Source organism: Arvicola amphibius, chromosome 10 (assembly GCF_903992535.2).
Source record: "Arvicola amphibius chromosome 10, mArvAmp1.2, whole genome shotgun sequence".
Taxonomy (NCBI): Eukaryota; Metazoa; Chordata; class Mammalia; order Rodentia; family Cricetidae; genus Arvicola; species Arvicola amphibius.
This window is the reverse complement of record NC_052056.1, coordinates 29,546,992-29,574,022: the sequence shown is the minus strand read 5'-3', so window position 1 is coordinate 29,574,022 and position 27,031 is coordinate 29,546,992. Positions and strand designations below refer to the sequence as shown.

Here is a 27,031-nt window from a genome sequence, read left to right as displayed (position 1 = left end):
GGATCTTCTTTACAGCGCAGAATATATTTTAATGCTGTCATAAGTATACCCTTCCAAAAGATATGGGTTTCATGTCATATATAGAAGCTTTGAAGCTACATTTCTGGGAACACCTGCATTTCTGGACACTGTTTTCAGAGATAAGTCTTTAAATTTTTTTTAATATGGTAAACTTGTTCCAAAGTTGTTGACACTGAAATATTTATGATGAGAATGGAGCTTTCTTTAAGGAATATTTATGGTAGAATAAAAAGCTAAACAACCAATTCACAAATATTGAGAAGAACTAAAAATGAAGAAAAGAGATGTCATTCCAAACACAGAAATCCTTGGGTCACTACTCAATTGCATCATTGAATCTACACCACGTACAGTGAGTACAGAGAAATAAGTTTGTAAAAAGATCAAAATGTTACATATTTATAAGGAGCAATATTACTAGCTTTGAAAAAGTCTAGATTGCTTTCCATCCTATTTATGAGATTTAGTCAACACACCAGAACCACAGAGAAAAGCAAAGAGGAGAAATATAACAGCTCTGTTTACATTTTGTACTTGTCCTTAACCGATTAGTGACTACTGCTTTCAACCATTATATTTATTGCGCATGACTCACTATCAGCAAATATAAAAACGTGTCTATTAGGATCATGTACAAGGGAAAGCATCTAAAGAAAGAAAACATTTGAGGTTTGACAGTACTGTGTGTTCGTGTAATGCTGCATTTCATGCTGCACTTAAAAGTCCATGTAGGAATCGCTACTGCTTTGACCCTGGATGTGGAAAAAGTGCTTAAGTGCTGAGCCCTGGTAGATTTTTCTTGTGCCCCTGCAATGGTCACTTGTCTTTTAACTTAACATCTTTGAAATATACAGCATATTTCCAAGGGGTATAGTGTTTTCTTTACATCTTTTTCACATTTGGGCCCATTTTCTCCAAAATAATCACACATTTCATATATATATACATATATATGTATATATACATATATATGGAAAAGATGGTAAAGAGTAAACCAAACATTATTCATAACATAACCACATAACATAGAAACATCTTACTTTAACTTCAAGCAAATTTATAGATTCACCATCATAATTTCATAAATTTATGTAATCTATTTTTCCTAAAGGAAAATACGCTCATAAAATGGCATTTTATTTGAACATATTTAAATTACACCATTGAAAAGTTCATGTCATGCCTAGGCAGAAAAAGTGGGCTTTTGTGGCAATATTTTTAATTATTTGGGGTTATTTGTTCATAAAGAGGCAGTTTTAAAATACTTATTTTTGTTTATATAGATAACACTTCTCTGGAAATTAAATCATATACATGATTTATACTTAAAACACAGTATCGAATTTCAATAAATTGTTGACCTTTAAAAATAAAATCAAATATCATATTGGATTGCAAATTGTTGCCATCAAATCACTTTTAAAAAGTTATAATTACATAACAGCAAATATTAGCTAGGCATGGAAAGAACTGCCCTCACCAAGTTTTCATATTTTACTTATATTAACTTAATGATAGAGAAGTTAAACAAACACATATCCATACACCATAGAATACACTACAAGAAGTTGGCTTTTGAGATTTCCCAGGGAGTGGGGAGTGCATTGTTATGAGAGTCCCAAAATGATTCTTCCTGGGATATCTTGTAAATATTTACTTCCTCTATTTATATTGAAGTATCATAGCCCATGTTAAAAGCGAGAGGTAGAAGAATTATTGTTAAGTATGCATGGCAGAGAAATTACCAGCTATATCCAATAACTATTGCATTCAATGTAATCTTAATACACAAAAATGCTGATGATTTTAGAACCCATTCAGATAGACTGTCCCCTTTAACTCTCTTTATTATCTTGCTACTTTCAATCCACTGCCTTTGGAAGGGTATAAAGAAGTGCAAAGGGCTTGTTTGGGTTGTGATAAGGAACAAAGGAGAGTATTAAAGAGAGAATTTCTCCATTAAAATATAGTGACTTTAGCTTTTAAATATATCCTATGTTCTTTGAATAAATTTGTACTAATAAACAAAGTACTTCAATCTATTAAAGCACATACATTTCAAAGAAAGCTCAAGAATGTCAAATTCGATTAGAAATGAATTAAAGATTAAAATCCATGTTATTTCATTCTCTGCATTAATGTTAAACACTAAAGTAAACAAATTTCCTTTGTTAACTCAATAATTAAGTAGGAAAAATATAACTTGCTGTTGTTAGTGCTTTAATACTTTATAGGTGAATTAGAAATCTCTTGGATCTTGTTTAAAGTTTTTTAAATCCCTTTGCATTAAGTATCCAGCAATAGAATTAAAGATATTGCACTGAGTATATTTCAATATTGCCAATGTGTATTTCAAAACAAATTATATTATCTACACTAAGATTTCCTCTTTCCCAGAATTCAAAATGCATATTATAATTACATGGGTTTCCGACATCCATACACAGCTAGTACAAGATACTTACATGTACATACACTGTAGTTACCTATATTTTGCATAGTTTTTAGTGTGTACTTTGTGCCACTTAACAACAAGCATTACTCATCAAGAATTTTCTTTAGAGTTTTTACTTACTTCAGTTGTGATCACTGATTAATCATTTCATTTCATATCTTTTGTATTCATCACAGATTACCATTTGCTAAGGGAAATAAAATTGGGCATTTCCGAAAGGTTTCTGGGACTAAAATACCATGGAAAGGTTGTAGTACAAAATGAAGATTCTTGTTTTTTTTTTTTTTCCACAAGTGGAAAACTGTGGGATTTTACATTTTTATTTTTTAAAATTTTGTTTATGTCCAAAAGGTGCAGAAGGAAAAGCATTTTCAATGTGCCCACTGGTAACACTTTGCAATAAGTGGCACTAAATCACACAAGAACTGCTATGTTACATGGAAGAGCCATTACTGTCAAACAGCTGCTGTACATGTGCCTATATGGAATCTCAATGCTGCTACAGTCATGAGTACATAATTACAAGTGAACCTGTCTTTTTAATTGAATATTTATATTTTTTTTTACAAAAAACGAACAACAACAGCAACAAAAAAAAAACCCCAAACAAAATAAATGAGGTGTTAGCTTCTTTGCCAAAATCAGGAAAGTTGCTTTTCTTTCTCTATTTGTTGGTTTAATTGTAGAGTTTCTATGAAAGACTAAACATCTTTAATGAAATCATCCAGTTTCTAGATTAAATCCCAATATCAGGTTTCTTAAATTGCTTCTTGTAATTTCTGGTAAAAGAAAAGAAGTTGGAATCTCTTTCTCTGTGTTTGTTTTAATATCTCTTCTCTTAAACACACACACATACATTCACACACGCAAACACATGCACACACATGCATGTACACATGAACAAACACATACACACACACACACACACACACACACACACACACACCAATCTTCTAATGGGGTATTTAGTCTTTACTATTGCAGCCAGAAACTTTTCCTTCCCCTCCCTCCCTTCACCCCCAGTTTTGGTCACCATTCTTTCCAGGATATTCAAAAAGGAAAAGAAGACAAGAAGAATGTTGGTTCGATATTTCTGATGGAGGACAATCAATGCACACTGTAAACATTTCTGGCAGAGAGGAACTTCTTTTTTAACGAATGATGCTCTGAGTCTTTGAGGAGTATGTGCACACAGTTCTTCTACTATGTCCCCTACCTACTGAACTCCCTTAACAGAGATAGAATGTGGCTTCATGTGCATGCGACTTTGCATATTTCAGGCTTCTCAGCTGACATGAGTCCAATTTAGAAATCCTATCTCAGTATTTTATTTGCTGGAATGGGGAATGCCCAGAATTCTTGTAACTTATTTCCTTTAGTGAAAAGCAAATAACCTTTCAATACAGAAAAGTATAACTCCATCACTTTTTTTTCAGGACAGGAAATGATATTGAATCAAAACTAGCTATATTTAATGGAAAACCATTTGATAAGAACCCAGAAATTTTATCTGCTAGTGGTTTTCTTTTTACAAATTCTAATGGGTATATTTCATGGAAGGGTTAAAAGAGTCAAATGTCTTAAAAGGCAAACAATTTTTGATTTCTAATTTTACAGTGCTATAAATAATGATTGTGTTATTTAGGTAACGATTTTAGCAGTTGGAGCCAAGTAGAATACAGATGAAGAAGGATGTAAATACAGCATCGATGAAGAGTAGCAATTTTGCAAATGTATCCTGAAATTAGGCTTTAAATAGTAATAGATGAGGCAGTTATACAACGTACTTAGCAATAAGAACCTTTCCATTTTGTACTAACAGGATGAATTTTGCTGTGTGGAGTCTTTCTAAAGATTATGCATTGAAAGATATGAGCAGTTTATAGACCTATTCTAGTTTCAATGTGTCTAGAGGCACCTACCTGATTCTCTCAAACTACCATACTATATTAACATATTATTGCATTTTTCCACAGATGGTATGGAGAGAACTGTAAAAACAAGCATGCAATCACATCAATGCAGACTTATTTCCTTAAAATGTCATACTGTATATGATTTATTATGTGAACACTCAACCACATCATATTATTTATGTTCTGTATATTTTGAAAAAGTGCTGCTTGACTGACATCGTCCTTTTTCTTTTGTAATAAATCAACAAGATAAATGCTACACAATTAAAAAAAATCTTGGATTTTCTAACATTTTCCTTGAAAGTTTGATACTTTTCTGATAAATAATCTAACATACAGCACCCTTGTCTTCTATTAGATAGTAACACAGGATGTTGTATTCAGTCATTCTTGTTCCCTCCAAATAAATTCCAAGGTATTGTTAAAACTCTAGGCCATCACGCTGTCAGACATCACAAGTACAGCTACCATATTGTAATATTTGTTTTCTTCTTAAAGGTGCAATGTTTGTAAATGGGAAAGTAATTTTTTAATCTAACTGGATTTTATTCTTTAGCTGCTAATAAATATAATGAAAACTATTCTAGCAATATTATATTTCACCCAAAGAAATAAGACTTTATATTGACTCTGTGTCATATTTAAGATTACAGAATTTCATAATAGTTCAATACACCAAAATTTCAAAATAATCCAGAAAAAGAGACTTTCACCTTGGAGTTAAGAGCATGGCAGGGATTTTCTATCACTCACTGTTTCATAAGTTTGTACCTCACAGAATGCATAGACAGGAATTTAATATAAAGAATTAGTTCATTTATACAGAAAACATATCCTAAATACTTCCTTTTTGGCAAATCAACATAGTTAAGCAGCCATTAAACTGCCAAATTAAAATGTGTAAGTTTTATTATTTTTATCAAACTAAGAGTTTGTTTTTAGGTTATTATTCAACTGTGGTTGTGATTTAAAACCTGAGGCTGTGCACTGGTTGTTAGCTTAAAATTACCTTTCCTTGTAACATTGTGCTTCCATTGTATAACAAATAAAAATTAACAAGAACTAGAAAAATTTGTTGTTGACAGTGCTAGGACATACAGACAAAAATACTAATATATGTTATCTACTTATAATATCAGTTTAAGTAATATCTAAAGGGATATAATGGACATTAGAAAATGCGTACTTATGACCGGATAACCTACAGCCAAAAAAGTTAAATATGTATCAAATAATGTTTAATTGGATTTACTATATGCACTATATACAGATACTAAAATGTCTCAAAATTGTGCCCTATTTCAGTTTTGTTTAGGCAGGTGAATCCTTATGGAGCAAATAAATTATAAAATCAAATAGAGAAATGAATGAAATCTTTATGATTCCCAAAGCAGTTAAATGTTCGTAATAATTTATTGGTAAATGAAGCTACAATAACCTAATGGTAGGATCTATATAATAATATAAGGTGTCATGTCATGATTATAATCCATACACATGGTGCCTGTATCAAACACTAAATTTTAAAATAGCAACTTGATACAGTATTACCATTATAATCTCAAACATTCCAGAAACTACACTACATTGTCTTCATTTTGTGTTTTCTAGGGCATATGTTTCCACAACATGTTATCTTTGAAGATAGACAAGTAGAAAACATAGTTTGTAAACCTCTAATCTTTGATTAAACGTAAGCAAGTTAGGCCATTATTACCTAATCCTGTGACCTGTGAAAACTGTTCAATAAATTCTATGACTTAAAGGAAAACAAATGTAGGGGTGGGGCTCTGCATACATTTCTTCAGTGTATCAAAACAACTCAATATCATGATCCAGCGAGATGATTAACATTGTTAAGGCTGTATATTCAAGCACTGTATGTTAAAAGAGCAATGGTGTAAAATTTAGGCAATAAGAAATGTCCTGCATTATGGATGGTACAGTAATTAAAAGATGATGCTTTCAACTGCTGATTGTTGGTTTACACTGGCTACTGAGAGCAGTACAGTATGGGTGTTAATAAAAGTAGTAGAGGATGCTTGGAATGGTTTCTGAAAGATGGTTTGCCAGTTTTCTCCAGCAGTCAGCTTGGTAGGTAAAACTCAGAGCATGTGGCCCGAATTTTAAATGAAATACTCTTTTTTCTCTTCAGCGTTGACTTGGCTGCCTTCTGCATTGATAATGGCCGTATCGGCATCTGGTGCATCTTCAGCTCCTTTAGCTTCGTTTGTTAGATATGTTCCTGTGTAAATGGAAAGAAAATGATGTTAGTTCCGGAGGTCTAATAAAATAACCGGCATCGAAGATATATTTACGTACAAGTAAAAAGCCGCACAATTTCAACTTCTAAACCAATATCCTGTTTCTTTTTCTCATTTCTTAAGAGAAGTGTTTCAAGCGAAACTGCAGTGCAGTTATTAGAAGGCAAGAGGGAGTCTTCAATGATCAGTATTTGATTTTGAATTCTTTTTTTTTTTTTTTTTTTTTTTTTTTTTTTTTTTTTTTTGATTTTTCGAGACAGGGTTTCTCTGTGGCTTTGGAGCCTGTGCTGGAACTAGCTCTTGTACACCAGGCTGGCCTCGAACTCAGAGATCCGCCTGCCTCTGCCTCCCGAGTGCTGGGATTAAAGGCGTGTGCCACCACCGCCCAGCTGATTTTGAATTCTTAACGATTGGTAAAACCGTAAAGGAAACTCACATAAAACAATCTGTACCCCTTACTAAGATGTATGCAGTCAATGGTCATCTTAAAGGTTTACCTTTATTTTTTGTTTATTCAGAACTGAGCTACCAAAACAAACTAAAAATAAAAACTCAAAAGTTGAAAAAATAACAAAACGAAACAAACAAACAAAAAGCTCAGAAAAATAATAGAAACAGTTTTAAATTGTCCAAATACTCCTGGGAATGAAAAATCATATTGAACTATGTCAATAAAGTTTAGATTGGATGATTATACAAAGAAAAATAAAATGTATAACATTTTAATTAGAATACTTTGTACTAAACACATAATTTTCCGACTAATAAGGCTACATGTATTCCCATACATCTATAAACAAATGTTTTAACCAAATATTTAGGAGTTAAATTTTAGCTCTACAAATTTACTGCTTTCCTTCAAGTTTTGTTCTTTTTTTTTTTTTTTTTAACTCAGACTTAGATTGGTGCGGTTAAATAGCATTTAGACAATGACCAGGGTTTCCAGAGTGAGCCACTGGTTCAGGGGGAAGAACATAAAGTGCATAGTTTTCTCTATCACTAAATCTGACTACAAATGTCTGATGGTCTTGTTTAAGGAAATGTTTAAATTGATTGATTTTCTACTGTTAAAGGTAGCACTGCATTTACCATTAATAAAATTAATGTTAATAAGATTAATTTTAAACCATTTGAAATATCAATTATCATCACTTCCCTGAAATAATTTCGGATTTATTTCTCCAAATCCCCTTCTTTTTTCTGTATTTCTGCCCCCACGCACATGAGAAACATACGTGGCTATATATTTCAGAATAATATTAGTTTCCCAGCCTTTTTAAATTAAAGCTAAGAGAGCCTTCTTTTCCTATTACTCACCTTTATGTCTTGCTAGATATCGGCCAAGCAGAAAAATGGAACACAGTGTGACAAACACAACTACAGCCACTATTCCTCCGATGAGAGCATGGTCAGGGCCGTTCTGGCCAGCCAGAGAGTTAGGATCTAGAAGAGAGCATGGAACATTGTTGAGGAAGTCTGTTGCTTTCTCCTTAAACACACATCTAGAACTAGAATGAGTCATTTTGAAACAGCATATTTCTATTAAACTGAACTTGTATTACTGTATATTATTTCATTCGTTTCATCAACAAATACTGTTTGTGCAGCTACAGCATGTGAATCACCTGGGGAAATAGGACTGGGCAAATTAATAAGTTTACCATTGACCTTATATTTTAAGGAAAAAGTATGAATCAAATATACACTTACAAGCTTGTTCAGTGACATATTTTTTACTTGATAGTCACATTTATTACTATGTATGTATATGTCACTTCCTATATAGATGAGGAATATCCGAATGTACCATTTTAAAATAAGATTAAAATCTGGGGTTTAATAATTTAATATTTTTCATGATACGTGTAATATTTAAAGTTCGGAAAATTGATACTTGCTCTAAAGAAGTCTTAAAAGAAATCCAACAATAATGCTTTGGGGAACTCAACTTTCAAAATCCAGACAGTCATAACAAATAATTTCATCAGAGAAAACCAAGGAGGAATAAAAAGAAAGATCTGGGGGAAGACACAGTGTGCTTGATGAAAGAGAGTAGTAAGCTTTGGTGACAGGGCTCCACTCCTGTGACGTGCTGACAGATGGCGAAAGATGAATAAACACCAGTGAGGATTAAGGGTTCATTGGATTTGTGGTTTTAGAAAAAAATGACTAGAAAAAAAATTAACAGGAACCTTTTCAATTATGCTCTTAATAAGGGTATGCTGGAAAGAAATAAACCAGTAAAGGATAAAACAACCAAAAGAAAAAAAAAAAACAAATCTAGACATTTGTGCACTCAAATGTTCACAATTGCCAGTTATGAAATTCATGCAACAAGGAACACAACTCAATGAAACTCTGAGTAAGAAACTGTTTTAAAGTTCCGCTTTACGGCAAAGATCAAATAAGCATGGGCTTCTCCTTCCCCAGCCGGCTTCTTGCCAAGATCCTCTTGTGGTTTCTTGTACTTTAGAGGCAGGATCCAGAGGAAGGAGAAAGGCAACAAATAACTTTTGGCTGGCACTAATGCTTTAAAATAAATAAAAACTCTAAGAGTAGGGGAGAAACGTGTATCTGACAAATAGATTTAGACATGTGATATTTAATGGAACCAGTGTCCTGTCAAAGAATCGTATCCAGACAAAAATAACAACCTGTGTTTAAAACTTCAAACAACCTACAGACCCCTAAACCCTATGAAAGGAGGAAATGGAATGTAAAAACTGTGTAGGCCTGATGGAGGTCCTATTTCCCAGCTCCTCCTGCAAGTGCCTTCATGGAAGAGAGCCTTACAGGTTAAAAGCAAAGAATAAACACCACCGTCAAAGCTAATGGGTATTATGATACTATTCTGTCATGCTTTGTAAGAACTTTCCATTTTCCTCTTATTTTCAAGTGTGAGGAGTGTTAATTAAAGAAGGGATAGCGTGCCTCTACATGGAGAAGAGAAGAGTATTTTTGCACTCTTGTACATGGACCGGGAAGGGTATTTATGCATAGCTTGTCTTAGTCAGGCCACCCCTCTGGATAACACAGCCAGCATGACAAAACTGTGCATACTTAAATATCTTAGAGTTTCAGTTGAGAAGATTAGCTTTATGGGATTATAAGCTGTCTATGTGAAGAGATAGCATTTTTTTTGTAAGAAAACAAAGATTAGAAGTATATTGGTAATGAGAAGATCACACTAAGGTAGAGACTTCTGACAACACACATTTCCTTTGCTTTTAATGCATAGAACTAAATGTTGTCTAGGCTTTCTTGATGTTGGACAGAATCACGAGATATGTTTTAAATAAGGAATAAAAGCCCAGAAAAATATGGTTCCCCTAATAACCTACCCAGGCGAACTAATATATATTAAATTCGAGAAATCTATTGGCATAAGTAATGTCATTCAAAGAATGGAAAAAAAAAACAGTAGCCATTTCAACAATGTCTTATAAACAATAGCTCTTTAATAAAAATAAATTAAAAACATAAAAGGATAAATATCATTAAAAAGACCATCTGCCTTGAAGTACTTGAAAGGACACACATACAAGCTAAAAATGCTCCTTTTTTTGAAACTAATTTTGCTTGCGCTGAAAATTCCCAGGCACAGTATAATGCAGTGTGGGAGATACAGAGGTAGAAAAGTACAACTTTTTAAAACAAGGAAAATAAAAAGTCAATCTGCTATAGCAGCTACCCTTAGCATTTTATATGGATTTGAGATTCTGTATATTTGTAGCCAAGTTTGTGTATCTCAAAAGGAAAAGAAAGACAAGAAAGCAGCACGATGCTTTCTTTTTTGTCTTCTCTTCCATCAAAGCTCACAAAACTGCATTCTGTATTTCTTTCTTGGAACTTTTGAACTTCAGGGTATCTCGTTGGATTATTTTTTTTTGCATTTCCTTCTTGAAATTTTCCTTCATGAATTGCTCTTCTCACGTTATTGTATGGCCTTGTACTTTGTCTTGCATTCTCAAGTTACCTAACAATCATTCTTTGAAATCTTTTCAGGCATGTCACTTATCACCTTAAGATTTTTTTACACTTGGATCTCTTTCCCTTGGAAGTCCATCTCATCCTTCACTTTTCATTTTCTGCATGTCACTTTGTAGACATTTACATCACTTATATTAGTGGGTGACTCATCTTATTTTATGAAGTACCTTTTGGTGGGGGAATATCTAGTTTTCATTTAAATGAACTATAAGGTGTCATCGGGGTAGTCACTTGACTTTGATTGTGGTGAGCTCAAAACTGCAGCCTTGCAGACACTACTCTCAGTTGCAGTCAACACCAGCAAGGCCTTTAGCCCTCAGATTTTCTGTTTTAGAAGCTCACTTTATAAACAGTATTATAGTTTTTAAATAATTTCTTCCAGTTGTCTTTCATTTGTGGTCTTCTCAAACATACACAAGTTTTTTTTTTAATTCCCTTGTTTGAAATTAATATGATTGATATGTTTCTGTTTTCTGAAACATACACAAGTTTAAACACTTTATGCAATTCAAGTCTAATTTTTGCATCAAGAGCATAGAGGTTTATGGGTAACGGTGTGAAATTCTATGTCATAACAGAAAAAATCCACAGTAACCTATATTATTATTTAAAATTACATGAATCATACATATAATATGATTTTTATGTATTCTGTGCTAATTTATTGAAAAATTTTGTAACAGACCCCTAGTAGACCCAGAAATACTAGTATACCTGATGCGATGTTAGAGGCAACATTTTTAGAAACCAGCATGTAGACCCAATAGTTGGCAAATTGGGAACAAAGAACTATCCATCAAACACTTAGTCCATCGTTTCAAGATCTAGAGAAGTTATTAAATGTACTAACATTGCTTTTTGAATTTTGTAATTTTGTTTCTCCCTAATGTGTCCTGCTAACTAAAGTGTCTCAACCAGGATATGTATTTTGTGCATTTAAGGTAAAGAGAGGTTAGGTGGCGCAATTTGGGCTAGTTCCCTGTGTAACTTACCAGTTAACAAATAAAGACTTTCTATTGACTTTAAATGTATGTATCATCTCCGAAGAAGACACCCTGTAACATTTTGTAGGTTCCAGTAAGACTCCAAAGGATACCAAGGACAAGGGCAGCAGATACCCAAGGCCAATAACTTATAGAATGGATAGTTGCATGGGAGTATGTACCCAGAGATGTTGCAGGACCCGGGCTTGTCTCCTGCCTCTGCTTCTGTCAACTCAGAGGCTCCCTGAGCCCTCCACTAAAACCAGGAAACTACAGAATGTCACCTAGATCTGTACTCTCTAGAGGTGAGTCTGTTTATAGTGCCTTCTGCATAGGACACAGGATACTGGTGTAGGAGTTCCTTCTGTTTATGTGTTGCTTTTATTGGTTAATCAATAAAGAAACTGCTTGGCCTGATAGGGCAGAACTTAGGTAGGTGGAGAAGATGGAACTGAATTCTGGGAGGAAGGAAGCAGGGTCAGGGAGAAACACCATGGAGCCTCCAGAGACAGACAGGCTGACTCTTTCCTGGTAGACCACTGCCAATTGGTAATACAGATTAATAGAAATGGGTTAAATCAAAATGTGAAAGTTAGCCAATAAGAGGCTAGAGATAAGGAGCCAAGTAGTAATTTAATGAATACAGTTTCTGTGTGATTATTTTGGGTGTAAGCTAGCGGGGCAGCCGGGACAAACAAAGGGCCCCTGCTCTCCTTGCAACAGGATACAACCCACATGCTGGTGTTTTGGGTCCATGTGAATTGTCACTGGACCCCCTAGTTTAAATCTGTATTGTGTGTATTGTGGCCCTTAGTATAATTACTATGTGTCACTCCTGTCTTTCTGTGTTTTGGTCAGTTTTTTTGTTTTTTGTTTTTTGTTTTCTGTTTTTTGCTCAGCAAAACAGATCTAAAATAGAAGGAACTTTTCCTAACCACCCTGCACTCTGTAGAGGCCCTTCTAAGGGGGGCCTACAAAGAGGTGGGTATCTAACACACAAATAACGCATTATAAGACACTTCCGGAGAAGTTCTGTATCTGATTCTGTAAAATTTCATGAACCGAGGCAGTATTGTGCTGTATTTTAATCCAGTGTAGCCTCACCACTCTAGCCCGGAAGTGACTGACGCAGTTCAATCTGTCAAACCTGACCTAATGGATGTCCTGTTACAAGAAGTTGAAGAGTACTGATAGGATCAATATTTTTCAAAATGGAATCAGATATAACAGAGCCACGGTTGTCACCTTAGACAAGACAGTGTGGGTCCGGTCTCTCAGCACAAATCACTGATCTGGCATCAACTCAGGCATGTTACTTAAGTAAGGGAAAAGCTATCACTGTGCACATGGACCGTCTAGATGCTTTGTCCCTAGCTCATGTCCATGGGGCCCTCTATATAGAGAGGGGATTCCCCACCTCAGCAGAAAAGACAAAAACAAAGAAGAGATCCTAATTCTACTAGAGGCCATTTGACTGTCAAGAAATATATGCATTATCCATGGCAAAGGACATCAAAATGGAAATTCCCAGATGCACAAGACAACCAGGCAACAGACTTGGTCACCTGCAAGGTGGCTCTTAAGAAGTGGGGCCTCTCGAGATCTCGGTTATTCTACCAGAACATGGATTGCTCCAGTGCCCAACATAAAGACCGGGAAAATGTTGCGGGGAGGGCAAAATGGAAGAAGGGACAAATGCGGGGGTGGGTATTGCAAGATGAGAGACCTGCAGTTTCAGCTAGTATTAGAAGACAGGTGGACATGAAAGTCCACCAGGCCACCCATCTAGGGGCATGTAAACCTGCTGGGTTATGCTGGCCCAGATGTTAAATCTCTCAACTGGGCAATCTTGTCAAGTTCATTATGTCCAGAGGTGCCATTGTCTACAAATGAGCCACAAATAAGGAAGAAAAGCTGTGGAGAAATCTGTGTCTTGGGAATCACCCCACGTGGACTTTGTAGAGATCAAACTCACAGTTCTTTTGTATAGTATTTGCAAATTTTCATAGAAACCTTAGTTTCAATTTGTAATGTTAATCATTGAATTTATAGTGTTGCTTAGCTTCTTGTTAGTTATGGACACCTTATAACTTTTGGGCAAAGTCTTCCATAGCACTAATAATTATTTTATCTTAATCATCTTTATAATTTATGCAAAACATTACAGCTTTCATCTCATCAAGAGTATAAATACAGATGTTCTTGGTGTTTTTAATATTTTAATGATAGTTTAGATGTAGAGCTTCTTTATATCTCTCGAGGTAAAAATAGCTTTGTAAAAATTGACATTCACTATGTATTGTTAGATGTGCTTTTTATTTCACTGTCATCTGCTATAGCTAAAAGTCTCTCCTTAATTACTATTCTTAGCAACTAAAATAAGTAATGGAGGACCAGTTAAGTACCATGTGAACAATGCAGGGATGAGGGATGATGCATAATATGTTATGCAAGAATATCTTATATACAGCCTTCTATTCATCTCCTACTGTCAGAAAAGTAAAAGATGAAGTGTGACCTTCTGAAGGTCTTTACAGATAGCTAAATTTGCATTATTATTCAAAGAGATGCATCGTCTATCTTAAAATATCATTATTTATTCTCAAGTGTTAGCTTGTGACTTTTGGCAGTTAGTCTGTGGGCACGGAAGAAAGAAAGGTTTGCCATGTGGTACTGTCATTCTCTATGACAGGAAAATGGAAGCAATACATTTAAATTCTTTTGAGCTTAATGTCTTTCAGCTAAAGTGTTTTTATTTTTTTTTTATTTTTTGATGCTTGATAAAATGTTCTAAAGAGAAACTTATGTCAATGTTATTTAGGATTAGTAATTCTTGATATTTAAAATGTCAAAGATAACATCACATTGTAAATTTATTTGAAATTTCAGTGTGAACAAGTCACAAACTATAAAACCCTATCTACAAAATCATGGCTGGGGATAATTGCTTGGTTTCACAAGTCTTTAAAACCAGTGTAAATAATACCATAAACATGCATGAGTTTGTAAATCTACCACATGTATAAAAACATGTAGATTAAAATGAAATGGCAGAGCAGTTTGAGGCTCCTCTAAAGCATAAGTCAGGGATCTCCTGGGTGACCAGACTTCATGCTTCTCTGCTTCAGACAGGATTAAGTCCTGTGCAGGATACAATGAATCCTCCCAGATCCAGTGAACTACTTTCTGTGGCTCACAAGCCAGTCTTTCACTAAGGTGAGTCATTTCCTTTGTGAGATCAGAATCGAAGGTCCTTTTCCTCCTTATTATAGCAAGTTTTGAAACTGCCTTTTCCTCCTGGCCCTTCTAAGAACTGGTCTTTCTAAGTTCTTATAGGAATCAGTCCCATCACCTCATTACAGGATATTTGTTGCCTTACCTATATCGGTATAAATTCTTGACATAAAAGGGACAATATAATTCCTTCCTCCACTTGTGGTTTTTAAAACATGTTTGAAATCTCTAAGATCTTGGAACCCCTGTTCAAGTCAGCCATAATTTCCAGGTTGAAATTCTTCTATACAGTGTAAGTAATTTCTTTTTGTTTCCAATTAATTTTTTGTCTCAGTTTCTTTTAAAGGTTCAGAGAAATATTAGTACTATTTAATATATCTGTCAATTGTTACAAACAAATTTAATTGCATTTTTATATATTTTCAGTCTGAAAAAACACTAAGGATTAAAATTTTATGTCCTTATACAAAATAATCTAAAGTTAGGCAACATTATTATTTTTATAACAAAATAAAACATTATTTAAAATAAAAACTAACTTTTTTTTTTTTTTTTTTTTGGTTTTTCGAGACAGGGTTTCTTTAAGAGAAATTTTTGATTAGCAAAAGCTTAGTAATTTTTTACATGGATGATATTGTTAACAAATGGAGAGAAATAGAAACTATTCATTCTAATTATTAAGCCATTTACTATTCTATGTTTGTCTTTGTACAAGTTTCTAATATTTTTTGAGAATTCATACAAAAATGTTTTTATATTCATCCTTTGTATCTCTTCCTAAGTCTTCCTAGATCTTCCTCCTCATCTTTCCCCAAATCCATGTCTTTTTTTTTTAATTTTTAATTGCAACCTGAGTCCAACTTGTGTTTACTTTATATTCTAAGATGTGGGGATAACTACTGAAGTGTGATCGACTCACCAGGGATCATATATCATTCAGAAAACCTATTCCTCCTCATCCTAGAAGTCATCAAATGTCTGAGTTAGGAAGAGAGACTCTGAACGTTTTCCCTGTCTATATTAGAATTCTGTATGACTTGATAGTGTGCAGTTCTTAGGTAAGCAACCACAAATTCTATGACTTCTTAAGTATAGTGGTCCTATTATGCTGAGATACACTGCTTCACTTATACCAGCCAAGGCTGCTGGCACTTGCAATCTTTCTGCTACTTCGTCCGTGATGATTCCAAAGCTGTGGGGTCAAGTAATGAGGACATATTTTGGTGCAGCTTTCCAGTGATAGTGATTCTCTGTACTTTGATAAATTGTTATTTTCTACTTTTGTCAGAATTTCAATCTCATCCTTAGAATATGAATAATTCTAATCATATAAGATTAACAAAGATAAATGTATGACTGCCATGAAACATCATAAAAGTATCTTAAAAATAAACATTAACTAAATGTTAGAACTATGCTACAAAAATGATGGAATAAGATGCTGAGTAGAGTAATAGCTTTCCTTTTTTTCTCTCCAGAAAGAAACTCTTAAATTAACATCTTTGACTTACTATGTGTGGATGGCTAATGAGAACCATGGTAAATGTCTGAATAGAAAGATGGGGAAAGTAATATAATTTGATTATTGTGAGGTTGTTAAAAACAACACATGGAACTTTGATAAATTAGGATTAAACAAGAAGATATCTTGTTGAGCTTTAAGTTTTCCAGGCCTTAGGTTATATAGGTATGTTTTGTTCATTGCACATAAGATGTTGACTTATATACTCATAATAATTCTAGATACAAAGATGAATAAACTGTGGAATGTTTATGAAATAGTGTTTGGAAAGTTTACAAGTAATGATTAATTTGAGTTTCCCAGATAGCTCAGATTCTGCTTATTTTGAAAACAATACCTAGAAACAATGAAGTTTTGCATCCATCCTCAGTGACCACTGCTTATGTTGCTTTACCTCATATCACATTATCTATTCTGCTCTGTATGCAAATTCCAAAACTCAGTGATTACTTCTGCCATGACAACTTAAGAAAATTATTTAGCTCAAGAGCTAATCCCCAGGTTCTAATTCCCACACTTAAGCATGATCATCTTTAAAGGTATAAATCTTCATGATTATAAAGATTGTATTATGCATTTGTAATGCAAGCTCAACATTTTTTTCACCTACAAGAACCAAGCAAATTAAATGAATGGGGGGGTAATATTTTTTTGTTCTGTTCCAATTGATGTTGTATACACCAATGTGCTCTACTGAACACTGGAATATTGCCCTTTCCTGATATTAAGTCATAATAATACCTCTTCTATTTAAATTGATTCAGAAATTACTGTTAAGTAAGCATGATTCATCTGACTTTTCACTTAATTACTGTTCATAATAGTTTTGCTTTAATATTAAATTTGCATTTTACTATGAACTTACAAGCCTATGTTCCTGTCTCTAAAAATAATAATGCTTCACAAAAGGCTAATAATGCCAAAAATAAGGAGTCATTATATTTTATTGGATAGAATACATTGTTATATGGCATTTGAAAAGTCCCTAAAGGGAACTATATAAAAATTTTCCCAAAGGGTCATCTTCTAGTTTAAGGATTTTCTAGCTGGGATTTCTGACGAAGACCTTCTAAAGAAGAAAACAATTTTTGTGTATGTGGTTTACACTTATTTTCAGATATAGCCTGTTTAAGAGTCAGGTGCCATGCCATATGTTTATAATTTTAGTAGCTAGAAACTGGAGTATGAGGTTTAGCTGGGCTACAAAAGCAAGAGCCTATTTCAAAAACAAAACCAGTGAAACAAAACTATATCTGACTTTAAATTTATGAGTTCTATATTAAGACTAATCACGCAACAGATTTTCAATATTAAACAAAGTAAATCTTAGGAACAGAAACACTAGCCCTCATTGTAAAGGTGCCATTATTACACATCAAGTTAATATGAGTCAAACATCCAGTGTTATTATTCCATCACTATTAGAAAATAACTGAGATAATTAGTTTAAAAAGAGAAAAGGTTAATTTTAGAGCATGACTTTAAATAACCAGTTCAAGTTGGATCAGAATCATTGCTCTGTGCTGTGGTGCCAGGTGGCAATGGCAGAATGTATGGGTGGAAAAAGAGCCCTTCACTTAAGGAGGCTTCACATTAGAAATGGCCCAGCACTTCTGGGTAGTGCCTCCCTGCACACCAAGTTTACATGAAGACAGACTGATGCACTCGACACACAAACTTTTGCATATGTTTGCATTTCTCTGTATTAGACTTCCTATCCATAAAGATTTTACAGTTATTATAAATTTATTATTATAATAATGATTACTTTATTGAATTATTGAATGCCATACTGATTAACTTATAGATAATATAGTTTATATTTTTTTGTTATTGAAATACAGAAATAATGTTGTTACCACCTACACTAATTTTAAATACTAAGGTATCCATTTCCACTTCTAAGAATGGAGGAACTTTTTAACATTTTCCCCATGAGTTATTATCTTAATTACATAACTATTGACTTAATTAACTTTCATTTATAAAGATCCAATAATATTCTGGGCATGAATAAAATGTAGACTCTATTTGTCCATGAGTATGAAAATTTAAATGAGACGTGTTTCATAATATACTATTTGTATCTTTAGAAAACCAATGTTCCATTGTCGTGTCTGTCATTTCTCTGCTCTTTTTCTCTGGTGAACTCTAGCATTTCTTTTCTTTTTTTTTTTTTTTAATGTGACTTCTTTAAGGAGGAAATATCTCAACTTTGAAGAACTGTACAACTCCAGCAAGGACTCTCAACCTGTAGAGTAGTGCAGCCATTAGTGCCAAGAGCCCTTCATAGAATGGCTTGTCTCCTTTAGCACCGTCATCCAGAAAGGGAGAAAACCTGTAGAAGATTACCCATGTGATAAGGGCAAGAGAGCAAAAGAAAGGAATGCATTGCAGGTTATCAAGGTGATCAAGGAAAAAGCCTTTGGCTACTTGGAGAAGGCAGATAAAATACCCTTTAAGCACCTGCCCCAAGTCTAATTTTCCTGAATTAAATACTAGTACTCTTAAAAAAAATCAATGACTATCTCAAAAGACACCTCACTCGGAACTGTAATATAGAAGTTCCAGTTTAAATCTGACATTTCTTTTTCTTTCTCTACCTGTGAATGAGGACATATCTGCTATGCCTTTCCCAAAAGAGTTTGGCTAAAAATGGTTTATGTGGAATCTGTTAGAATATGAATGTCTGTCTTTTCTTAAAACTCGTGTTGAAATTTTAAGCAATTCTTATGCTGACATTGGAAGGTGAAGAACTTTGTAGATGGTTATTTCATGAGGGCTATTGTTTTATTAGTCGAATTAGCGCCCATATAAAAGCAAACCCACTGATCTCCCTGAGCATTGGAACATGAGCACCCAGTGAGTACATCCCAGCTATGAAACAGAAAGAACACCATAACCAGGCATGAATTCTTCCAGTGCCTTCTTTCCAGTCTTCCTACCAAGCTCTATAGTTGTAGGAATATGTTTCCACTTTGATTAAGACAACTAAAGTATTATATTCTGTTATTGGAGTATGAATGGACTTAGGCAATATCTATACATGTATTATCTCATAGATACTCAGTGATTAGCATGGATAACATAATGATCTTTCTACCACTAGGCATTGTTTACATACCTGTATTTAGCAATATTACCTGCTTTATGAAAAAAGGCAATATTCAAATTAATTTTCTACATTAATAATTTACTTTTAAGAGTTGTTTGGCAATTTTAAATATATATATTTACTGTGTTTCCTCCCTTTTCTTTTTAACTAGAAACTTTTCTGCCTTTGAAGTAAACAGAGCTTATGTGTTGTATATTACTAGGTTCAGCTCACAAACGCAGAGAATGAATAAATGCTAACAACCATTGAGAGGAAAGACAAATGACAAATAAATGGCATTGGCATATGTCTGTTTTGGCAATGTATTCTATGCAAGTTTAAATAGATTAATGAATGTTGTTGTAAGCAAAGCAGTGGTTAAATAAATTGAATGCAATAATTCTAAAAGCCATACAATGAGGGACAAAGTACATTTCTGAAACAACAAAATACACAAAGGATACATGAATAATTATAATTAAACTAAGAAGGCTTTCCAAGTAAACAGTAACAACAAAGGCTGAATTAAAAAGTGTTTAGAAATGATGACAAGGATGTAAATGTTTAGATGGGAAAAATTTTACAGACCCTACATTACCGCAAAGCTTTAGTTTGTGCCATTGGATTTTCATGTCTATTCATTGGCAGAAATGAATGTGCTTGGAAAAAAAATCACTGAAATGCAGGAAAAGGTCACCAGTTGGAAACATTCATTTTGATGGATTAATAAATTAGGAACAAGTATTTACAGCAGCCTACAGAGTGGGGGAAAAGATCCTGACAAACCCCATATCTGACAGAGGGCTGATCTCCAAAATATATAAAGAATTGAAGAAGCTAAACATCAAAATACCAAATAATCCAAATAAACAAGGAGTAGAGATCTATACATAGAATTCTCAACAAAAGAATCTTAAATGTCCAAAAGAAACTTAAGGAATTGTTCAAAATCATTAGCCATCAAGGAAATGCAAATGAAACAACTCTGAGATACCATCTCATGTCTGTCAGATGGCTAAGATCAAAAACACTGATGGCAGATTATGTTGGAGAGGATGTGTGCTACTTTTGAGATTTACAGAAGTCATAACAGCACACCAGATAGCAAGTTTGTCTGAATTTCACCTTTTACTAGAAAATCAACTACTTTTATTATCTTATGAATTCCCCAAATCATCCAAAATTTCAAAAATTATTGATATGGATTGGGCATTGTTACTCACATGCTAGCTCATTCCCTAGAGTCAGTTGTTAGTGAAAGATGGAATTTCATCTAATAGGCAGGTTTAGAAGTGGAGTCTTTGGAAAATGCTGAAGGCTAGATAAGATCCCTAAAGCAAGATCTCTATTGTTGGATATTATCAACTTTGTAGAGAAAAGGCACAAAGACTAGGCCTATCTCATGCCTTTGTGAGCTCACAGTTTTTGCCATGTGATACTCTGTGATAGCATCTGTTAACGGTAAAGTTATCCCAGATAAGGTTCTTACTGCCTGCACTTATATTATTGAGTTGTTTATTATCTTACATATTTAATGTTAGAAGCTACAAAGTCTTTAACATTAAAAATTTAGTAACTGGACAGTTATTCCAGTGGCACAGCTCAGCACAATAGCTGGACACACATTTCTGAGAGTACAATAATCTCCATAACTGTCTAAACAAATGAAAGTTCATAAAATGAACTATATTTAAATTATGACAATGCTTTCTATTTAAGTATAAATAAATTTGCATCCTTCATGAACTGATGACTTTTTGCATATGTCACAAGAGAGAATGTGGAGGCTGAAGAGAGGATCGAAAGAGAGGATGCAGTTTGGTTCCCAGCACCCACTTTGCCTTGCATAATCATCTGTAACTCAGTTCCAAAGAATATAATTCCTCCTTTTGTCCTTGCTAAGCACCAGGCAGGAAGTTACTGCATACATGTACCCAGGTAGAACACTAATATTTTTAGGCAAAAAATGAAAACTTAACAAAATTTTAAAAAGAAAGAAGTATGTAAAATAGTTACTTAACTCTGAAACAAATTCTTTCTCAGTAGGAAATTACATTGAATATGGATATGGTAGACATACCAAAAATTAATTCTACCACTACAAGTTTCTATAAAGTATATATCAAATATTTTGTCTTATATCACTGTTACACAGCACAAGATCTAAATTCCTAATATACAAGAAATTTAATAATGAATTTTGTAATGTTTGTTACCCAGAATTTTATAGATCAAACTTGGAAATTAAAGGTCATATTGAGTAAGACCATTTAAAATGCACCAAACGAAATGTTAACTGAAAGCATTACAATATCTCTACATTATATCCATAACTAGTTTCTCAGTATATTAGGGCTGTAAAGCCTTTCCAATGTCATACCTAATATTTAAATAGGGTACAGAATGTTCATGATAAAATTCTTTAACTTTTATATATTTTGTGGGAGCCCACAGAAGTACATCAGTTCCACCTTGACTGGAGGTCAGAGAGTACAGACCTATTCTTGCTTCTTCAAGGCTGTTGACAAGATATTTGGATTAAGGTGTGGCTACTAACAAAATATCTTGACCTAGGGTATGGTTACTTGGGGTTTGAGTATTAAGATGGCTCACAGAGGTGGATCTGTTCCACCTTGACCAAAAGTCAGGGAGGTCAGGCATATTCTTGTTCCTTCAAGGAGATGACAGGAGGTTTGACCCAGGAAGTGGCTGCCAACAGGATACTTGGTCTAAGGTATCGTTGCTGCACATACTGCCTAAACAAACAGAATACTTAACTCAGGATATAGTTGCTTGATGCTTCAGATATTGAAGAGGTAATTGCCTTGTTTGTTCTTTGTATCATGTTATATAGATGCAGTTTTTTGCCTTTGTCCCCACCCTCCGTTTTTGGATTGGGGCATAAATGCATAAGGACAATAAATGCGGATGAATTTGGGATTCACTGGATTGCTCTTCAGACACTATTACATGTCTCTGTATCTCTGTTTCTTCTGCCTAAAATTTCTAACCCACAAGTTCCTACCCCATAACATACAAGCCCTGTTGAGGCTGGACCCTGACAGTGCTTAAGCAAAGCAAAAGCAGTTTAGAGCTGGAAGCTTTGTGCATGATAAAGGTTACAAAATCTATAACCTGGATCAACCCATTGGTAGGGCCAACAAGATGGCTCCTAGGTAAGTGAATATACTGATTAACAAGCCTGATGATCTCAATTTTGTAACCAGAACCCAGAAAGAAAGGACCCTGATTCCTGAAAGTTGTCCTCTTACCTCCCACATACATGCTTTCGAGAGCAGTTCCTCCCACCCACAAGATAATAAACTTAGTAAAAACACCTTCAAAATCACCCAAAAGTCATGACTGAGTACCTTGTTTTATCATTTTCATCCTTCCACATTTAACATGCTTATTTATTCCTATCTCTATATTATTTGTCATTTTTTTCTATTTTTTCCTTACATTCATACATAAGCAGTCACTTTTTCAATCTGAAATTCACACAAGGTTTCAGAAGATAACAGACTAAGTGAGCTGTCCTCTGATCTCCAGATGTACCATGAGATTCGTGTGACTGCTCTGTTTTGTTCGTGTTCTCTCTCAAACACAGATGCACTAAAATAAACCAAGAAATTAATAAATTAATGTGTACTAGTGGTAGAATATTTCATGCTCTTGAGTATTTCAATTTTAATATAATTCAATCAAATGAATATTACTTTGACTAATTAATTTATTATTTTAAGTAATAGAGTAAAATGCTAAGTGATTCTACTAGGGCAATATTAATAGCCACCAACACAATTTTAATCAGGCAATAACATTTGAAATCATTTCAGAACATATTATTATGTGACTATTTCTCATTAGTAGAATTATCTTGCATTTATTTTCTTTCTAATTATGTGTGTATCTGTGTATGTACTTGTGGAGGACTTTTACCCACAGAGGTCATAATAAGTCACACGCCTTAGAGATGGAGTTACAGGAGATTGTGACCCTTCCAGAACTGAGGCTAGGATGTGTCCTCTACAAGAGCAGTATGTATTCTCAATTACTAAGTCGCCTCTGCAGGCCCATAGAGTTATTATTAAGCTCTATTAAGACATAGAAACCTGTTATACTTATTTTTCGGTACAATATATTATAAAACGCTTACTTTCAGGAATATATATACTTCAATTACATATTGATATGTGCACACATGTCTGTATCCCTTTGTCTATCTTTCATATAAAATATCATTAATATAATAGATAGATTTGGTAGATAAACATTCTGCATCTGCATGCATGCATTAAATCTTCCCCTTCTCTATCATCTCTATTAAACATTCATATACACTTATAATAAGCATATCATTTCAATATTTCTAGGTGTACCAATATATTTCAATGTTGCTCACTGAACTTTTAGTTCTGCATAAAAATGTGCTTGAGAAGCTGGTATTTAAATATCTAATATTAAGCAAAACTTTATTGTCTATTATTTTCATAATTAGAAAACTCTGAAGAACAGAGTTCACAACACTGTCCTGCTGACGTCACTGACAAAGGGAATTGTTTCCATTAATTTCCATTAATATAAGTAGAGCAGATCAGAAAGCCTTGTTGGATGCCAGAAAGTTATGAGTATTTTCTTTCACTAAGGTGTTTTGTCTACATTTAGTTTTTCAGACATTTTGTGCATGCAGTTATAATTTCAATCTCCTAATTTGCCATGCACGGGAGAGATCACTTCTAGAATAGCATCAACACTCTACTGGGGTCCTTGTCTTTTCATACAAGCTAACTAAGCTTCTCTTTTACCCTCCATCCTGGAGGTACAAATCATTTGCTGCTGCACTTTGGTCTAGACAGTGATAGATGTAAATTCTACCCAGAGGATCATAACTACAACAGTCTGCTACTGACGAACTCGTTTTCTGACTTCTCCTGAGACAATAATAAGGCCTTGAATCAAAGGTCCACAGTAATTACCATGAGTATTTCAGATTAAATAAATGTGATAAAAGCTTCCATCTGGCTGTTGATCAAACATGTGGAAAGATGCTGATTTCCAGTGACATATTGCAATATGTCTATTCTAACAGTCCCTGATGCCGTCTTGTAAATTACTTACATTTGGGATTACTTGACTTAGGCAGACGGAAATATCACTCACTTCTTAAGTGCTGCCCAATGGGAGTTTGTGAGATGAAGTCTAATCTTATTCGTGTTAAGGAAGACATTAAGAAATAATGGAGCCAAGTTTATTTTACTAAATGACAATTGTGTTCAAAGTGTTTGAAGAAGGCAAAGTCAATTTCATATCAGTCAGTAAGCTGTTCTTGATGACAGAAAACTACATCTAAAGAGACTGGGTATTAAGATACCAGATAGATGTTTTATTACATTATACAATAGTCAAAGTAAGATAAATGAAGGCTGGATATTTACAGAGAATGTCAACAGTATAAACAGAGCATTGAAAACTAAGAAACATTTGGTTCAACATTTCCCAAGTGTTCCTTCAGTTACTGCCATTAGCACATTTTTAGAATTTAAAGGATTTAAAGATTTAAACTAAATGTATCAATTTCTGCTTATAATGATAATGAGTATGGTTGAAAGGAATGTAGTGGGAAAATAATAAACTCAAACAAAACTATTTTCCTCTGCTATCAAGAAAAACAGCACAGCGGTCACTTTCATGCAATATAATGTCACCTAAGGATACCAAGCAAGGGAATCTTGCTCCCTTGACAGGATTAACACATCTTTAAGTGGGAAATGTTTTGTCCTGAGTGTTGTCCCATGCATGCAGGTGGTTTAATTACATCTCTGCTTCATGACCTGCCAACAGACCAACTCTCTTATAGTGAGTCATGAGAAAATACTTTCCCAAAGTGTTATATCTCTCAGGAATTCAATTCTTTGTTTGCTCACTTTCATTCATGCAAATACATCTGCTTAATGGCAGAGGATTCATTGTGGATAGGGATAAAGAAGCTTGTATAATGTGGCGTATGTTAGATATTTTTTGACACAAAAGACAAATATTCTATGTTGGATCTCATATGGTGGATCTGGATTATATTTATACATGTGCATATATTACAGGAAAGAAGGAAGGAAACTCGGAGAGGAGGAAAAGTCTAAATAGGTGGGTAGGAGAGCAAGGAAGTGGAATAGAGTGTGTGTGATAAGAAATCATAAGGAGAGATTACTTTTTTTTTTTTTTTTTTTTTTTTTTTGGTTTTTCGAGACAGGGTTTCCCTGTAGTTTCTAGAGCCTGTCCTGGAGCTAGCTCTTGTAGACCAGGCTGGCCTCGAACTCAGAGATCCGCCTGCCTCTGCCTCCCGAGTGCTGGGATTAAAGGCATGCGCCACCACCACCCGGCCAAGGAGAGATTACTTAAGGGATAGAAAGGTACCAGTAAGAATGGGAGAAGTTTAAAAGGAAATGTGAACAGGGAAAATAAAAACAACATTGAATGGTAAATTTATTTGAAAATATAATGGTAAAATCCAATAGTGTTTATGCTCACTAAAATTGAATGATTACAGTTGAAAACCTTATTAAAATTTAGAAAAATACACCTACAGAGGTCAGATGCAAACTCCTTTAAGTACATGTTTGGGAGGTTAGAAGACAAAAGAAATAGGCTGTCTTGACTAACTAGTTTGTAAAACACAAGTTATTATGCAGTGAAACTGTATTCTTCAAAGTTCTAAATATAATGACCCCTAATAAATATTCTTTACAAAACTGTTTTCGTTTCAGTTTTGCTCAATTTCTGCTCAGTATTGAGCTGAATTCCATCCTGTGTAACAAATTGGACTTTGAACAAGAAAATCAATCTGGAGGGAACAGTGCTGTTGAGAATATATTTAGACTTAGATTTTTATTTGTACGTATTTATTTATTTGCTCTTTTGGCAGTGTGATGAGTACCACAGTGTGTATATGGATGTCAGTAGACAGCTTCTAGAAATCACTTCTCTGCTTAGACCATATAGGTTGTGGGGATTGATCTCAGCTTGTAAGCAACACCAAGTGCCTTTACCTGCTGGGCTATTTTGCCAACCCAGGCTTAAAATGCAACTGACAGTAAAGATCTTGCTCCCTCTGGAAATAATGAAAATGAGAATAGTATTTACTCCACTGGCTTGATGAAAGCGTGTAAAGGGTTTAACACTGGTAAATCATTATAATGACAATATTTTTGTTTGTTACTACTGTTAATGGAGGGAAAATACTTGAAATTAAATATTGGTCAAAACTAGAAAAAGCTTGCATAGCAAAGAATTATATTAGATATAACAAAAACAGAAGGCTAAAACATTTATTTTCTAGAGGGAAGGTATAAGTAAAAACAAGTTTTAATGAATAAAAGAGGAACATTTGGTTTAAATGTTCATTTTCCAATGTTGTCCAGTTTAACAGCACACGCGGAATGGTTTCAAAGGGTTTGGGGGTTGGTTTAATTGAATAATCAGCAAGTGCTGAAGTAACTTAGTTGTAAGGAAGCTTATACTATATATAAGATATAAAGATATATATATAGATATA

At 34.0% G+C, this 27,031-nt stretch overlaps 1 protein-coding gene across 1 annotated transcript in view; it reads right to left on the bottom strand.

Annotated features, from left to right (window-relative positions):
* Nucleotides 1-6,518: 6,518 nt before the first annotated feature.
* Cadm2 (cell adhesion molecule 2) overlaps nt 6,519-27,031 on the bottom strand; it is a 211,215-nt gene continuing 190,702 nt past the window's right edge. The window contains exons 9-10 of the mRNA XM_038344371.1: nt 7,974-8,099; nt 6,519-6,637 (exon numbers count right to left, since the gene is read on the bottom strand). Of these exons, the coding sequence (XP_038200299.1) occupies nt 6,519-6,637; nt 7,974-8,099 (245 nt within the window). The remainder of the gene's footprint in view (nt 6,638-7,973; nt 8,100-27,031) is intronic.